Source organism: Drosophila innubila (genome assembly GCF_004354385.1).
Source record: "Drosophila innubila isolate TH190305 chromosome 2L unlocalized genomic scaffold, UK_Dinn_1.0 5_B_2L, whole genome shotgun sequence".
Classification (NCBI taxonomy): Eukaryota; Metazoa; Arthropoda; class Insecta; order Diptera; family Drosophilidae; genus Drosophila; species Drosophila innubila.
This window is the reverse complement of record NW_022995373.1, coordinates 3550400-3569482: the sequence shown is the minus strand read 5'-3', so window position 1 is coordinate 3569482 and position 19083 is coordinate 3550400. Positions and strand designations below refer to the sequence as shown.

The following is a 19083-nucleotide window of genomic DNA, read 5'->3' as shown; positions in this document are numbered from 1 at the left end:
GAAGACGGGATGTGCTGGAGTCCCCTACTTCTTCCACGTTAAGTTCTTTTTCGAGCTCCTGGGATGACATGGCCTTTTCTTCATCCATCGCCTCAAGCGTTACGTCTACCAGATCCTTATTCTCTGCTAGGTCTTCCAGCGCGTTGATAACCACTGACACATGACAACCGGCGTCGCCATTGGGTGGGGTCGATGTTGCGGGGTCAGCTGTGGTGGACGGACCCCTCATGCCAGCTGCCTGCTCTGTTGCGGCCAGGGAATCATCTAATTCCCCTGGTTTCCCTCGCAAAAGAGCATCCTTCTTTTTTTGGTGCTGCTGCTTTTGCCTGTTAGTGGAGCCATGCTTACTCGCGCATTCACTGAGACTGCGCTTTCTGGTAATGTGGAGGATGGTCTACCACATTAGCCCGTTCTTTGTCTAGGTTAGGCGTGCAACGGATATTTATAGTTATTATTGTACTTCGTTCTTTTTGGTCTCACGAGAAGGGGAGAAAGGAGCGGTCTGCCTGGGCAGAGATCCGCATACCCGGGTAAGGCTGTTTAGAACAGACGGTCGCCACTTGTCTGAGCCCTCAGCTCACGACTGAGATAGTAGGTAACCCGGGCCCCCAGCCAGTTTAACTGGTGGCCTTAGCTGAGCCGCTTCGGAACCATCCCACAAACTCTTCAGACCAGGCGGAAAATGCAGATCATGTGCTCTTTGAATTTCAGAGATTAGCCCGACTAAGAGAGGAAGCAAAGTTCCCACTGGGTACGAGAATTTCAAGTGCTAACCGAATCCCGCAGAGGCTAGATAAAGCATCTCCCAAACCAGAGCGAATAAGTCGCAGCGGCAGCGGCGCGAGTAAACCGCGTGATGTTTTCCGCGCCAAAATCGCAAGTGTGTTCACACCGCGGCGAATTTATTCGCGGTTTCTTTATTCGCAAAAATGTCTTCGTCAAATGACAGCCATGAAAAAAGACATTGCGCATAAACAGCTAAACGCATAAACGTCACATGTGATGATTTTTAATAAATATTTTTCAATAAAAGTGAATGATTTTAAGTTAAAAACTGCTTCTCGTATTATATTATTATAATTATATTGTATTAAAAGCCAAAGTATAGTAATTTAACATGTAAACAAGGCAAAAATTCAACACATGCATCACATGTGACGTCATCAGCGCAGAACATGAGCAAATTTCTGCGCAATCTAATTTTATCGTTCTTGGCGGCAAGCGGAAAAAACGCTGCATGCGCGGTTCTGGAAAAAAACGTTGCACATTCGCCGTCGAAACGAATTCGCTCCGCTTTGGTGTGCATACGTTCATAAGCGCAATGTAATTATATACACTGCGCTGCGATGCTCAGATGCTTGTTCATTTTGTCTGTCCGTCTGTATGAACACCTTGATCTCAGAGATAAGCAGCGGAGATATGTCATTCAAAAACATTAAATTAAAGAAAAAGATTATTATCAGTTACTGCTTCTCCTTCATTAAAAAAATAATAATTTCAATTTGCTTAATTAATGAGTTTAAATTTTGAATGTTTTTCAGTGTGATGATTTTCCTGTCAGTGAAAAGGTTGCTCTTCAACTCGCTGGCCTGCAAGCTCAAGTAGCATTAGGAGATCCATCTAATCAACCTAAGCCCGAATATTATTGTGACATTAATAGCTTTTTACCAAGCCGAATATCTAAAACAAGAGAACAACAATTTTGGATTCCAATTCTTGCTCAGGCGCATCGGCAATACGGATCATCGAGAAATGAAATGACTGCTAAAGTTCTGTACTTAAGTTGCGTTATGCAATACCCACTTTATGGAACGACAATGTTTAATGTTATTTACAAAGGGTATTGGAATTTTGTTAATAACATTATTTTAGGAATTAATTGTGATGGAATTCTATTTATTCAACCTGAAGATAAGTTTATTATATATCAGTTTAAGTTCTCAGACATAGAATCAATTATGATACATCCAAGTGATAGTTTTATTACTCTATCACTAAATCGAAGCTCTCATCAAATATCTAAGCCAATAAAAGATAAAAGCTTTTTGTTGGACTTACAGAAGTGTTTTGTCTTTGAGACGGTACAAAAGAATGAAATTGGCTCCTTAATCATTTCATACTATCCTTTACTGTCAAATTGGATATTGAACAACTTTGATTGCTCCAAACGAGGAAAAGGAATTACAACTGAAGATAGAACGCGACTATATCAAAATATTATTATATGTCGAAGGCAATTAATTGATCTGAGTGTAGTTCGAAAACCCCAAGAATCGGGAGGATTTCTAAGAAACACTTTAAGACGTCTGTCAAAGCATCGAATGGATAAATTAAGAACAGAACAAAGGAGTAGTCCTCAAGACCATGGGGAAACATACAAAGGATTTTCTCATTCGTTTTGGGCGTTTAGTAAACAACAAATAGCATCATGCCTCGGTTCACTCTCTGATCAAGATGAAGCCATAATGATTCAAATATTTGACTCGATTCTTCAATTTTCTGGCCTTGGAACATCTGGTAAGTCTTACTTGTTTTATTAATAACACTAGCCAACAGTAAAAATCTTACATAATCAAAACACTTTATTTTATGACAGATTCCATATAGTTTCAGTCCAGACAGATAGTTTCAGTTCACTTCAACCTTTTCTGGTTTCCATACGCCATTATTATGTTCTTATTAACCTAAAAATTCGTTCAAACACTTGCCAAAAATAACGTGCCATCTTCATATATTGCACACATTCCAAAAGAGCTCGTCTGCCACAAATATAGACATTTTAACCTTCTTTGATAATCTTAAAGACTCTGTCGATTTTTTTTTTTCAGTTTTTGACTGATTTATCAAAATTGATTGTCGATGCGGCACTTCAGAACGACCTCCAAAATAAATTGATTTTTTTTTAACAGATATTGCTTTTATATCGTATTATCCATTCATGATACAGAGTTTTCAAAAAAAACAAAGTCACAATTGTCGCATTCACCAGGCACGTTTGCTCCCTGATAATTTTTTTTAAACCTCTGATACTTCTGGTGAACGGGACTGATAACGTATCATGATACCAAATCATAATACCTGAGCATGTATCAAAAAAAAAAAGACTGCTACTTTGTGCTATTTTTCTGTTCCCGTCAGATTTTCTTATCGAAATACATGAAATGTTTATAGAAAGTTTTCTTTGTTATCAATGTTATCAACTACAGCAGCGGTTTTTCAATTACAAATAATGTATTTTAATTAATTAGATAGTTATAATTTAATTTCCCATCAACGCTGTTTATAACTTTTATCAAGGGCGTACGCAGGTATGGGCAAGGGGGTAGCCACTGCCCCCCTTGAAAATCTCTCAGCCGATCTTTAAGAGCATTATACTTTCACAGACTTATATACATTTTTTAAATAAGAAAATTAATAATGTTTTTTCTCCTTCCTGGTTATATACAATTGGATTAATTAAGCTTCCGTTAAAAAATTTAACAATAAAATCTATGGTGGAAAATCGGCTGGGCATATTATTATAATGGAATAATATGCTTGGAATTATTATAATGGAGCTTCATTTAAAACTCAAAAATATTTCGAGGTCGGCAAAATGCATTTTGCTATAAGCCATAATAAAACCACTGCAGTTTGAGTGATAATTTGTGAATTGAATTTAAAATGATTTAAAAACATGTTTTCACTTGGGAAGTTTTTTTTTCCACTAGGGAGCGTTGCCCCGGCTCGGTTCGATCGCGGTGATGCAGTTGAGGCTAGATGAACAAAGAAGTTTTTCTTTACGTATGGCAGCTGTATGATATAGTGGACCGATTTAAACAAACTTGTTTAGGATGTATGAGACATAAGCAGACTCTTGCCAGTATTGACATCAAGTTTTATTAATACGCCCCCACAGTGGGCGTAGAAAAATTTTATTATTTACTTGGTCTGCCTTAAATTGTAGGGAGTCTACATTCCAAATGTAGGCCTAACTCTTACCTTCTCTAAGATCTTTAAGTTCATACGAACAGACTGACAAACATACATCGAATCGGCTGTTGATTCTGAGAGGGAAAAATGCTCCAGTTAGGAGCCCAATTAAGGGTTTATAGGCAAAAGTTGTAAGCACCGGTAATCTTAGTAATGCCAGTCATGCATCTGGACAACGAACAAGACGCTCCGATGAAATCATTGAGACCGGTCGAGCCAGTATTGAGAAGACTTCAACGACAACCAGTTGTCTCCACTCTCAGCAGTTAGGCATAGCTCGCACGCCTCTCCGACGCATAAGTCACAGCTAAAATGACATGAATAACTTCTTGGATCAACTGGACATGCCATTTAGCTAAAGAAACAATCATTTTATTGAAACCATTGTTCCACGGGCGCACAATGGTCCGGATGACGATTTTTTAGGAATAAATTAATAACTCGAGAACGAATAATGTTTTTTGGCCTAGTTTTTTGCATTAGGCCTATGATATAAGTACGCAAATGGCCTACAAAAGTGGTCGTGGTGCCGCCTTTATTTTGGATTCTGCGATATGCAAATTTGTTTTTCAAGCTAACAGCACTAAATTTGCAGGATAGGCGTGTTACTATGCCCTTAACGTGTTGGTAAAATTTGATCTAAATCGGACAAATATATCATATAGAAATAATAGGAATAATAGGTTGAAAAGTCACCTTTTGTACAAAAACCATGCTTTTTCCGAAATATCTGACCAAACTGAACGTATATATGTGATATAATGCTCCTCACGTTATGGCTATCAGATATCAAGATCAGAATCCTATACTTTTTATTATCATAATGTTCACGTTATAAAAATCGGTCGTTAACTGACTTTTTGTATGAAACAGGAAACTTCTATTTTTTGTCGATTGTAAAAATTTAACATTTATTCAATTCGTAAACACAAGTTTTTGTAATTTTCGCCAATGCGCACAATAAAATAAGCCAAAAAATCATAATTTTGGTAATTTTGTCTCATGTGTTGTCGCCACACTTTAAACGACTACGCATTTTATAACGTGAGGTTAGCTGCAATAAAGTGAAATTTTGAGAAATGCGCCAAAATGCGCAACTTGAGCTAAACAGTACAATTTTAGAATTGATCAATCTTCAAAATGCATAAAGTCACATTGCTGACAAAATTAGTTATTTCTTTTCAAAGATAAAATTTTATTGAAAAATTTTTTTTGAAGCAAGTTTTTAAATTACAAATAACAACCAATAGCACGTTGATTATAAACAACGCAGATATATAAACACAAAGTACAAGCCACAATAAATATAATCCATGATAAATTTTCCTAAAAAAGCTTTTGAATTAGTGCTGTAAGACAATTCAAATAAGCCTTACAAATTAGAATATCCGTTTCATGTGCACTTTGTTCAAATCAACTCTGTTTCACAGCTGATTGCTAAACAGTGTTGGAAAATATTAAAATTTTAGTTATGCAACATTTGAGCTGGATGTATTTTAAATGTATCGCCATCAAAAAATTGGTACTTTGAACATGTTTATAAAATGACTTTATTTTAAAAGAATCGTCATCCGGACCATAGTGGAGCGGTTGACTTCGAAAAAGTGGTGATTTTGACTGGCCACCGGAATTAGCAGATTTGACGTTACCACACTTTTATTTGTGGGGTTATTTGAAATCAAAGGAATACTCAACTGAAAGTTAACATTCGATTTGAAATAGCTGACATATCGTCTGAAATATTGGTCAATGTCATGGAAAATACTGAACAAAGAATTCTTTTTTTTTTTTAAAGCAAGGGTGTTCATTTACGCGGTATCCATCTTAAATATTAGCTAGAGCAAATCTCCTTGAACCAAACTAAATACATTTTTAAGCAGAGAAGAACATTTTTGTTTTAACTATGTCATTTTTCAAAACCACATGGGTCAGCTTTAAATGGCCTACCCTGTACAATAGTTTGACCTGACTGACTGACTTTCTCACTGATCATTGAACAAGCAAACCATAAGACCTAGGAGGCTGAAATTTTCACACAACATAGCTGAGATAATTTTATGGTGCAATAAGACGGCGTTTTGCGAGACTCGAATTGCAGGGTGGTCGAATTCGGGGTCAAAGTTCACACTTTACTTTACTTTTAGAGCTATCTCAACCAAAGTCAAAGAATATACATGTGGGACTGCCTGTTACATACTGACCAAAATCGGGTGGCTATATCATTTTTATTTCTTAAGTTATATCAACCATACTCATGTATTTATTTGGGGCTGCCCGTTACACCCTAACCAAATTATGTCACAATACGGTTTATATACCTCCTTAACCCAAGGTTTGGGTTCAAACCTAATTTTATAAAAGTCAAAATTTGTTTAAAGACGACTTATTATTTTATTATTATTATGTTTAAATGATTTATGTAAGTGAACTTGTTTTGTTTCCGCGCAATTGAGATCACTTCACTTCTCGATTAGCACTAAATTCCAAGGAAAGTTTCTGCAAATAAACTACGATGAACACAAACTCCAGTTGGTTGTTTTGTTTTCATAGAAATCGATATAATCAACTTGACAGATTACGATAATCGTTTATATCCGCTTTCGCGAAAGTAAAATTGTCGATATTACGATGTATATTTACTTCACTAACAAACAGTATGTAATTATTTTTATTACGAACCGAATCTTTTATTTAAGAAATTGGTTTGGGTTCACGGAGTATTTAATATCAAAGGTTCGGCTCATGATTCGGCTCGGATTGCTCAAAAGCCCGAACCGAACCATCTTAGCGAGGTTCGGTTCAGAACCGGTTTGCAGCCTTAATCACAATAAATTCCGTTGATTAAATTCCATTGTTCCACATTTTTGATTAACAATGTTTTAAAATATATGTCGGGGAAATATTATCTCCTTCAGTCAGGATGACATCGTCTTGGTTATTACCAGCCATTGTTTTGTGTAATTGAGCTTTGATGTTTTAATTATTCTTCGGTTAGTGCAGCGAGTCTCCGCAGCCGTGTTGCTAGCTTCCTGTTCGTTTTTCTTAAGAGAACGTTTGTCAACACTTCGACTGTCATTTGACCGTTCGTTCCTTTTCCAACACTAGCAATGCATACGGAGCCACACTCGACTCCAGTTCATAAACACTGAGTCCCACTAAACCAGGGCTGATATAACGAACAGCAAATCTCACTACCACACAGTACGTGGACATGGCTAATCCAATACCGCGTAATACAATCTCCGACACGGCCGTTCTGACATTCACACGTCCTCGTGTCCACAGAAAACTCATTTCTTTGTCTGATTTCCTTTATTATAATTTTGATTCAACATCTTAGATCATAAACACAATCTCTAGTTTCACATTCTCTTTATAAATTATTTCAAACAAAATATTTATCCGTGTTTGATTAGATCGACCAAATTACATTGCGTTACTTAAACTGTCTTATATCAACTCTTAAATCAAGGTACACAACCATGATATCAAATTCAATCTTCTTTTCTTAACTTTTTTTTTATCAACTACTTTATTTCATTCGATGCCCCGCACACCATGTCAATTGAAAACTTGCACTTGTGCTGGCATTTAAAACTTCTTCACGGAACTTATAGCAAACATATCGCTCGAACTTTGTCATACTAAATGAAAACACAACTACTTCTCGTCCATCACCGTACACAACAGTTTCACGACCAACCCCGTCCATCGCCGTACACAACAGCTTCACGATCAACCTCGTCCATCGCCGTACACAACAGCTTCACGATCAACCTCGTCCATCGCCGTACACAACAGCTTCACGATCAACCTCGTCCATCACCATACACAATGGCTTCACGATTGTCCTCGTCTGATTCAACAATCTCATTCGACAAACTTAAGTCTTCTCTGTCAATATCCAGCTCTTCTGGCATCTCAACATCTGGCATCTTACGCAAACTTTCATGTGGATACTTATAATGTCTATTGTTTTTCGTGGATTTTAACATGTATCGGTCTCCGTCCAAAACCTCTGTAATCAAAAACGGGCCTCTAAATTTTGGATCTAGTTTTGTTTGCTGCCTTTCGCTGTTTTTTAGCAATACATAGTCGCCCACATTGAATCTAATTACCTTAGCTTTATTTTCATCAAATCGTTTTTTCTCGTACACGCTGGCATTTTGCATGTTTTAGCTGCTTGCTCTCTCAATACTGACCGATCAATTTCGGTTTCTTCGTTGCTAATTGGGATCAACCCCAACGGACGACCCACTTTACCAATTAAAAGTTCTAATGGGCTTGCTTTGGTAACCCGATTAAGCGTACAATTAAGTGCCAACTGCACCTCCCCCAACGCATCCTGCCAGGATCTAGAGCTTGTTTCAACAGCAGTCAACAAATTTTTGAGTGTACTCATTACCCTCTCAACCTGGCAATATTGTGGAGTCTTTTTCCTTTAAATTTATCAGCGACACTTTCCTTGACCAGAGAACATTCAGCTCCAGAGTCAAAAAAAAATGGAACAGACTCACCGGACAGATCAATTGTACACGCTTCTCATAGGTTTTGTTGTTTCCACTTGTTCGACCTTTAGGACATGCGGATGCGAAATGTCCGAAATGTCGTCACACTTGAAGCACTTGACGTTTGACCGATCTCTCGCTCCAGACGTGCTGCTTCCGTTTTGAGCCTTCCTTTGTTCTGCTCCTTCTCCAGTCTAGCACGACATTCGGCATATTTATGGCCAGTTCTTCCACAATAGTTGCACTTCACCTGTGCCGTAAATTTTGACTTCTTGCGTTCCAGTCCTGCATTATCGTCTGAGTTATGCTTTTTGAAGGCGTGTGCTTGTAGCTGTTGTTGTAGCTCGTTCCGAGTCTTCACAATGGTCGTAAATACCCCGCGCAGCAGCTTGTCATCTATTTGCGCCAAGTGAGCCACCGCTACAGACACGGCGACTTCCTCCAGATCCATAGTTTTCCACTTGGACATTAGCAGGGTGACATTTCGGCTGCCATACGCAGCGAAGCCTTCTCCAGGTTTTGGACGACCATTCAGCACATTCAGTAGAATGGCAGCAGACGTCTCAATGCCGACAAAGCGTTGAATAAACAGCTCCTTGAACTGTGCCCAAGTAATGCCGGCAAAGCATATTTGGGAAAGCCACTGTGATGCGCTGCCTTCCAGTGCCTTGCTCAACGATATAACAAGGCCGCTACCTTCGAGCACGTTGTCCGCAAAAATGAGGTCGACGGTTGTACACCAAGCTGAAGCGTCCGCCCCAGCACCGTCGGGATTAAATTTCGGCAAGGTTACGTTTAATGCCTTCCCGTCCGCTGCCGGCGCTCTTGGTGTCTGCATATTCTTGATCATTTCCAGCAGATTGCGGTTTTGAGCTTTTAACGATGTTAGGTAGGTTTCATTGCCAGGATCATTAGGGAGGGCAGATCCCACTTCTGATGTCGGGGAAATATTATCTCCTTCAGTCAGGATGACATCGTCTTGGTTATTACCAGCCATTGTTTTGTGTAATTGAGCTTTGATGTTTTAATTATTCTTCGGTTAGTGCAGCGAGTCTCCGCAGCCGTGTTGCTAGCTTCCTGTTCGTTTTTCTTAAGAGAACGTTTGTCAACACTTCGACTGTCATTTGACCGTTCGTTCCTTTTCCAACACTAGCAATGCATACGGAGCCACACTCGACTCCAGTTCATAAACACTGAGTCCCACTAAACCAGGGCTGATATAACGAACAGCAAATCTCACTACCACACAGTACGTGGACATGGCTAATCCAATACCGCGTAATACAATCTCCGACATATAATTATAACAATTAGTGCTTCCGAAGCAATCATATTTATTGTATGTTTGGCTTTTATAGCAGTCTTAATCGTTACGACCGATGTTTTTGCAAAAACATCGCGAAACATCGTTAAATAAAATTCGATGTTTTTTTACATTACTAAATTAGATGACTATATCAAATAGCTGTCATAGGAACAATCGGGTTCAAATTAACCTTTAATACAAAAAACGATTTTGTTTCTTAAGTTAAAGCAGCCAAACTCGCAGATTATGTATTTGGGACTGCCTGTTGCATTCTGTCAAATTTTTGTCAAAATAGGATAACGATATCCTACAGCTGTCATTGAAGCAATTTTTTTCTTTTTAAAGATATATCAACCAAAGATTAGGTTTATTTTTCGCCGAATCTGTAATTTGTCCGCCAAATCTAGCTTTCTCTGCAAAATCTGGCTTTTTCGACCAAATCTGGGGAAAGCGGTAATTAATTTTTAGAAATTTTTTTACGAAAAATGTTATTTTATTTTATATTTTTTTTCGTTTGTTGAACAACATTAATTCCTGACCCCCGTCCCATTAGGGAATTAACTTTTTACAGGTACTTAAAATTAAACTCATAATAGGGGTAAAAGTTATACAAATTATGGATGTGAACAACTTATTACGGAATTTCTCAAAAGATCGGCGTTAGAGTCGAAAGAGAATATGTGAAAGAGTTTATTATAGTTTTTGCAAATTGTTGGGAAGGCTTCATGTTCGGAGTAATTTGTTGAGCAAACGTAGAGTTGAAGGGGAAAAAAATGTCTAGAAGGGCGGGATGGAATATTAAGATTGACTATGCTAACAAATAGTTGGAGTCGATCTCACCTGATAAAATAGCCAAACTCTGCGCTGTTTTAAGGAAGGTAAGTCTATCATACGAAGTCTATCCTCATAAGGTGGAAGATGTCTATCAGGGTCCCAATTTAGGCCTCGAAGGGCAAATATAAGAATCTGCTTTTGGACGGATTCAGTTATATCCTGGTATCGTTGGTACTGAGAATATCAAATACAAGAAGCACATTCAAGAATGGGCCGGAGAAGCGAAATAAAGAGTTGCTAAGTTGTATAGGGATCGTCGAACTCTTTAGACCATCTCTTGATATACCCAAGGACGCCGGATGCTTTAGATGAAACACTAAAACATAAATTAGGCTCAAAAATAATGCCCAGGTCTACAACTCTAAACAAACGCTTTAATGATTTGTCATCAATTGAGTTATCAAATAAATAAGGCTTGCCACGTTTAAAGCTCATGACGTTGCATTTGGAGATATTAAGAGGTAAACAATTGATGAAACCCCAATTATTAAGGGAGACTAAATCAGATTGCAAAAGGATAGGAGAAAAAGGATCGTTAAAGGATAAGCAAAGTTTGACGTCGTCTACATACATTAAGGCACGAGAGTGTGCTAATGCGAGTGACAGGTCATTTATATAAAGGTAAAATAGTAAGGGTCAAAGATGACTTCCTTGAGGGACACCAGATGTAACAAAAAAAGGACTTAGAGTACGACAATTTAAATCGCACTCGCTGAGATCTATTTACGAGGGCGGGCTGATAAGTAATCGGCCTTACCAAAAAAAAACATCTTAAACAACCCATAAATATTTTATTCGATCAGTGTTTTCTATCGGCTGATTGCTGAAAAAGTTTTAGGCGTTTTTCTCAACACTGGTAATTTTGGCGGGAGTTTTAGCATGGTCACTTTTGCATTGTCCCCAAAATGAGTAAAATAGAATATCGAGCTGTCATTAGATTTCTGTTTTTAAAAAAGAAATCCAACGATGATATATAAAATGAGTTAATCGAAGTTTATGGGGAATCAGCTTCATCGATTTCGACCATTAAATATTGGACTGCTGAGTATAGGCGCGGGCGGACAAGCATTTTTGACGAGGACCGTCCGGGACGTCCCAGAGAGGTGACAACCCCAGAAATGGTAGATAAAGTCCACGGAATGATATTGGATGATCGCCGAATAAAGCTGAGAGAGATTGCTAAGGCCCTAAACATTTCTCGTGAACGTGTTGGAAACGTCTTACACGAATATTTAAATATGAGTAAGCTTTCGTCAAGGTGGGTGTTGCGATTGCTCTCAGCGGAACACAAACGCAACCGCTTGGTCATTGCGAAGGAGAGTTTGGCATTGTTAAACGCAAATAAGAATGAATTTTTGCGTCGTTTTGTGACTGTCCACGAAACTTGGATACATCACCATACACCAGAAAGCAAGGAACAGTCAAAGCAGTGGATTTCAACCGGAGAAACGGCGCCGAAAAAGGCAAAGATTGGTTTGTCGGCCAACAAGGTAATGGCAACGGTTTTCTGGGATGCCCGAGGCGTAATTCATGTGGATTATCTAGAAAAAGGCAGAACAATTAATGGAGAATACTATTCTAACCTTTTGGGACAGTTCGATTCAGAACTAAAGAAAAAAAGGCCGCACATGGCAAAGAAAAAAGTTCTGTTTCACCAGGACAACGCTCCGGCTCACAAGAGCGTTGTTGCCATGATGAAATTGTGTGAACTACACTATGAAATTCTTCCACATCCCCCCTATTCTCCAGATTTAGCACCATGTGACTATTATCTATTTCCAAACTTAAAGAAATGGCTTGGTGGAAAGAAATTTCAGTCGAATGAACAGGTGATCTGTGAAACAAACGCCTATTTTGAGGACCTGGACCAGTCATATTTTATGGAAGGTATAAAAAAATTGGAGGACCGTTGGACTAAGTGCATACGTCTTAAAGGAGATTATGTTGAAAAATAAAAAAGAAAAATAAAAAAAAACCGTGTTTTCTTTGGTAGGCCAACTATTTATCAGCCCACCCTCGTATAAGACAAGCTCTAATCCATTGAGTAAATATAAGTGTAAAACCAAGATGATATAAGTTATGAAGAAGGAGAGAGTGTTTGACAGAATCAAATGCCTTGCTAAAGTCCCGAGTTAACAATGGTAGAAAATACGAAAAGATTGGTCGAAACCGAGCGCCGCCTGACAAAACTATGCCGGAATTCAGTTAATATCGGATAATAGAAATGTTGCAGTTGGGAGGCTCTAATCTTTTCGAAAAGAGAGAAAAAGAGAGTCAGCGCACCGCTTCAGGACAGCGCTTGGAATATTATCCGGATCAGATGAATATGAATTTTTAAGAGATTTTAAAAAGGAAAGGAGGCAATCGTGGTCAATTACTGCAGGCATAATACAATACAATAATACTGCATTAGTGGGTAGGGATAAAAGAATGAGTCGGCAAAGGGAGGGGAATGAAAAAAGGATGCAAACAGATCGGCAATATGTCCATCATTGTCAGATTTATTATTATTAAATAATAATTATTTATTTAAATTAACGAATTTGGTAAATAATTTCGGATCACGACGAAAATTAATTTTACATCTGGTCAGATATGCATTATAAAATGATGCATTCAAAGTAAGAAAGTTTGAACGAGCAATTGAATATTCAAAAAAAATTGAACTGAGTCTGTGAATTCTTAAACTTCTTAAATAGGCGGGATTTTAAATTCTTAAGTTGGGCTAACCGAGGAGTAAACCATAACGAACCCCTGGATGAACCAGTTTGAGATACCTTAGGGACATAACTATCAAAAACTGAAAAGACTTACTCATAAAAAGCAGAAGCTGCGAAGTTAACATTGTGGTACGAGCTTAAAAAAGACCAATCAATTTGAGAGCGAAATTAGTAAATAAATGAGTCTTGAGGGAAACTTATTTTAAAAGATGCAATTTCACTGGGCGTGGCAAAATAATTGAAACATTACAAAAAGTTTTTCTAGAAATGTATGCCGCTACAGATTCACAAGTAGTGTCCGAGAATAACATAGACACAAATACTTGCTTACGAGGAGCAACAACATTTAAATTAGAGATTTTGGATGTAAAAGGAGCAACGTAATCAGCTCTTTTTTTAGGAACTGCATTGCGAGGTGGTCTACCTTTCCAACCAGATCCAACTAGCAATGAAGACACGATGACTTGGGAAGAATCTGTTGTCAAAGTAATATAATCAGCTGCAGAAGGTGATGGAGCATTGAATAAGTTTACGATACCCGGAGAGGGCGACACTTTAGGTGAAAATGTCGCCTGAATGTCTTGGGAAGCATTGAATGAGAGGCTTAAATCTTAAAGAAATGCATCGGAATTATCATTTTCAATAATTTTCTAATGGTTTCGGAATAGTTTGGGTTTCTAGATTGACTGTTGTCGACAACATAATCGGAGTCCCATCACTATTAAAGCTGGTAAACTTATTATCTCTTCTACAGAATCTATCAACTCAAGCAATTGTTCATTTAAAAAAGCTTATAAATTAATATATTTTATAAATAATAGACACTTAAATTTAAGTAAATTGCATATTTATAGTTATATAAGTGATTACCAATTCAAAAAGTACTTTAGAAGCAAGAAATGACAAAACTTATCGTTAAAAGTCGCGTACGTTATTCCCCTGTGATGCAAGCGAACGGCCATATTTTTTTACGCTCAAAAAAACAAAATTTAGACTTTTTCGAAAATATTCGTATTTTGTAGTATTAAAAAGACCTGTACCCTGTTATTTCCGAAAAAATTGTCCTGTCGAATATCCTGACAAGGACGAACAAAAAGAGTGTATTTTTCGAATTCAGCGAACTCAAATTTATCAGTCCTGAAAGTTTCTTGAAGAAACTCGAAAAAAAGTTGCTCAGGACGATTCGGGCTACGTTTGTTTAAAAAACCTTTTTTGCAAGTTGTGAAAATATTAATGCTTACGTTATATATATTTTTTTTTTTACATAAAATCGCTTCTTATACACAAAAATTAAAAAATTATTTACAGGTGAAGCAGTTAACAGAGCTGAAGATGAACATATTCGAATTGTTCAATCTATATTGGATAAATGTATGAGAAAGGACTCTCTGCTTAATGAACTATATCTGCAACTCATAAAGCAAACAACAGATCATCCAGATGCTAACTCGAGAGTAAATCTGAGACATTGGGCTTTGTTATCTGTTGCCTGTAGTGTTATTCTGCCATCCACAAAATCAATCCGAAAATATTTAATTGCGCACTTAAAACGATGCTCTAGTGATTTCATATCGGAAGAAGGAAAATATGCTAGATTTGCTGAGAAGGTACGTAATTTTATTTATTGAAAATAATCCTCTCCAAACTTAGGAATCACTGCGGACTGCAGTTCGCGCTATTGACGAAAGTAGCACGAAGGGTGCGAAAGGCAACTAGCAATAAATACAGCTAACAATTAAAATTTGCTTCGACTGTCTGATCAAGTTATCGAGTTATATACCGATCGAAAGGTTTATTCCTAACTTTCAAAGAACCGTACTAAAACTTTTGCTAACTCACCTGGTTTATGAGATAGGGGAGGGAAAAATTTAAATGATTGCAGATAATGGGGCCGTTGGGGCCTTTTGGTAACATTCTTTTTTTTTTTTTAATTCTTATCAAAAACTAGTCGGCCTGCATATTCTATCATATTGGTTACAATGTCTCTTAAAAATAAATGATTTTCATACTAAGACTTGATTTTCGCCCGATCGGTCGAAATAGCTATAATATATAGTGGTCCGAATTGAACCAACTTTGGAAAGGATATATAAAACCAATTGTTATGCATATTCATTCATTTTGGTTACGATATCTCATAAAACAAAAAAGTTTTTCATACTAAAACCTGATTTTCGCCCGATCGGTCCTATGACAGCTATATGATATAGTGGTCCGATTTGAACCAACTTTGGACAGGATTTATAAAACCAAGTCAAATGCCTATTGTATCAGTTTGCTTTAGATATCTCATAAAACAAAAAAGTTTTTTATACTAAAACTTGATTTTCGACCGATTGTTCCTATGGGCGCTATATGATATAGTGGTCCGATTCAAAAAAGAAACAAACTTGACCTGCCTGCAAGATAGAGGAATCTACATACCAATTTGGTGTCACTAGCTTTTAAATTGTTCTTATAATTTGGATATGAAATTTTTTTTTTCGATTTATGGGCGATAAAGGTGTCGTGGCCAAATTTTAAAACAAACTTGATCTGCTTGCAATATTGAGGAACCTACATACCAAGTTTGGTGTCTCTATCTCTTATAGTCTCTGAGATCTAGGCGCTCATACAGACGGACAGACAGACGGACATTGCTATATCGACTCGGCTGTTGATGCTGATCAAGAATATATATACTTTATAGGGTCTGCCACGCCTCCTTCTGCCTGTTACGCACATATTCGTTAAAACAAACCCAATAGACCCCTGTACTTTTTTTTTGGTACGGGGTCTAAAAAGAGTCAATTGATACCTCGATCACCCAAATCCGACACTCGTTCAAAAGATAATTAAATTTGAAATTTTTAGTGGACACATTAAAATGAGATGAAAAATCAGTTTGTTTGTCTGTTTGTATCAAAGCGCTAAAAACGCTTAGATGTAGTGATGGAATAAATTCCTTTCCTAAAATCTAAAAATGTTTGTTCCACGATTTTTTGAAAAGAAACCGCTTGTTTAGCGAGAAACCGTTTCCAACCCATAGAAGTTATAGTATGTCCTATAACACAAAAAAAAACCTTTACACAAGGTAAAAGTCTAGTGACGAAAGTATATTCAAGCCCCAAAATTTCTGATATCCAATTTTGTGACGAACAAATAACGTTTAATATACAAATTTTTTAATAATAAAGTCCAGTCCCCTTTGCTACTTAGGCTCACGCTGAAGTTTTTATCGAGCAACTGTTCAATTTTCATCTAATCCCTAGACTAAGACTAACTTAAATGCATATTCTATAATTTTGGTTATGATGTCTACTAAAACAATAAAGTTTTTCATACACTTAGAAAAAAAATCAAGATTTCCGTACTTAAACAGGCAATTTTCAAGTACAAACGATCTCAAAAGCCGTCTAAGTTCTTTAACTTTAATCTTAAAACATGCAGGCATGTACATGTATGTGTACTAAAATTATTCAAAATACCAAAATGAAATACCATTTAATAATGGTGTATTTTATGGTAAGCGACCTTTCGAAATAGGTGCTGATTTTACCAGCCATCCAACCTTAACGTCATATTTGCGTAGCTAGAACCAGTTGAGAATTCTAAAGTGCGACAATGAAAAAGAAATATCCCAAAACGTACTTGTTTAAAGTACTAAACGATCTTATTTTTAACTTCCTTTCAATCTTGAAAAAAACTAAACTAAGTACAAACATATCTTAAACTAACTATAACTCAAAGTTTTAAGAACGAAACGGTATAAATTCAAGCACGGTCGTACCTAGTTTTAGGATGGCATATTTTTCTGAGTGTACTAAAACTTGATTTTCACCCGATCAATCCTACGACAGCTATATAATATAGTGGTCCGAACCAACTTCGTTATGGATGTATAAGACTATAAGTTTGGTTATAATATCTCATAAAATAAAAAAGTTGTTCATACCGTGCGCTTTTATTGAGACCTGTTAAGCCAAATCAGCTGTTCATAAGCAAAACAAAATGACAAAAATGAAGCGTTAAATTAATTATGTTTGTTATTTGTATTCATGTAGTTTCATAGTTATGCATGCTTATTGCATATATTTAATTTTATTTAATTAATATTATCATTGAAGAAAGTTTTATTTTATTTTTTTTATATTTATTCATATCAGCGTTCTTTATTTTATCGGCATTTATAAGCTGCACCTCATCCACTTTTCCAAAATCATGAAAACAACGCTTTCTTGTTGTGCTCTTAACAGTTCCATGTTATAGTTAACACAACGTTATGCCGATATGTAGCGTTAAGTAGCGAGAAGTGTGAACCAAATATCAAACTGCAAATCGTAAAATTTTATTTTACCGTTTATTTTGTATGGAGTTTTTGATTCCGCGGTCGTTTCGCTCTAAGTGTTACCTTAACACGGAAAAGCTATGTCACGTTATTGCTGCTGACATATTTCAACTCTTTGTAATATGTACATATACACTTATTTGTTAATATCTTAAGAAAGCGAATTTTTAGAGAGATGTGTGATACATCAAAAAAACGGGGAATTTCATTGACTATAACATATTGAAATTTGATAAAGATGTTGAACTCCAATATTTCAAAAATGTAAAGACTAAATGTAAGAAAAAAAACATTTTTTTCACCTTTAAAAATTGACATGAGCGCTTTAGAAAAAAAGTTTACGTGTACGCCTAAAAGCCCTCGAACTTAACTTTCTAACGATTTATGGGATATATCTGTAGCTTGTACGGCTTGAAAACTGTTAGAAAACTGTTAGTTTTAGCGGGATATAGCGTTTTCCCGATAAACTAGCGGTTTTTTCAAAAAGTCGTATAACAAACATTTATAGATTTTCATAGAGGATAAAATCCCCATCATCAAACCTAAGCTTTTTCGCGCTTTTATACCAACAAACAAACAAACTGACTTTTCATATCATTTTGAGAAGCCCGCTAAAAGTTTCAAATTTATTTATCTTTTGAACCAGTTGTCGGATTTGGGTGATCGAGCTATCAATCGACGCGTATTTTTAATAAAAATTTTGAATTCTTTGTGTACATATTGCTGCCTTAGTCATTAGCGCGGAGGCACCTTATTATAAACTCACCTTAGTCTGACTGATACTGAGAATAATTTTGATCTCTCGCTTGAGAAAAGAGATTATATATTCTGATTTTGGCTCGGGTCTGTGTGTCTGTCGAGCTGCGTCCCCGTGGCATAGACAGAGTCATCTGACTTGTTATACCCTGAGCCTATTAAAAATGGACAAAAAAGGGTGTATTGTGTTTGGCAGAATGTATGTAACAGGCAGAAGGGGGCGTGGCAGACCCCCCAAAGTATATATATTCTTGATCAGGATCAACAGCCGAGTCGATTAAGCCATGTCCGTCTGTCTGTCCGTCCCTCCGTCTGTTTGAACGCGTCGATCTCAGAAACCATAAATGCTAGAGACTTCAAACTTTGTATGGATACCATAGGCAGATCAAGTTGTTTTTATTTTTGAATCGGACCACTATATCATATAGCTGCCATGGGAACGATACATCGAAAATGAAGTTTTGGTATGAAAAAGTGTTTTGTTTTTTGAGACATGTTAACCAATCTGATAGAATATGCATTTAACTTGGTTTTGTTCATCCTGGCTGAAGTTCTTTCAAATCAAATATACTATATCATATAGTTGTCATATAGTTGACCGATCGGTAGAAAATCGAGCTTTAGTATGAAAAAGTTTTTTGTTTTTTTTAAAGACATCCT

At 36.8% G+C, this 19083-nt stretch overlaps 1 protein-coding gene across 1 annotated transcript in view; it reads left to right on the top strand.

Annotated features, from left to right (window-relative positions):
• LOC117782724 (myosin-VIIa) overlaps window positions 1-19083 on the top strand; it is a 203293-nt gene that overhangs the window by 147256 nt on the left and 36954 nt on the right. The window contains exons 17-18 of the mRNA XM_034619756.1: window positions 1542-2517; window positions 14649-14947. Of these exons, the coding sequence (XP_034475647.1) occupies window positions 1542-2517; window positions 14649-14947 (1275 nt within the window). The remainder of the gene's footprint in view (window positions 1-1541; window positions 2518-14648; window positions 14948-19083) is intronic.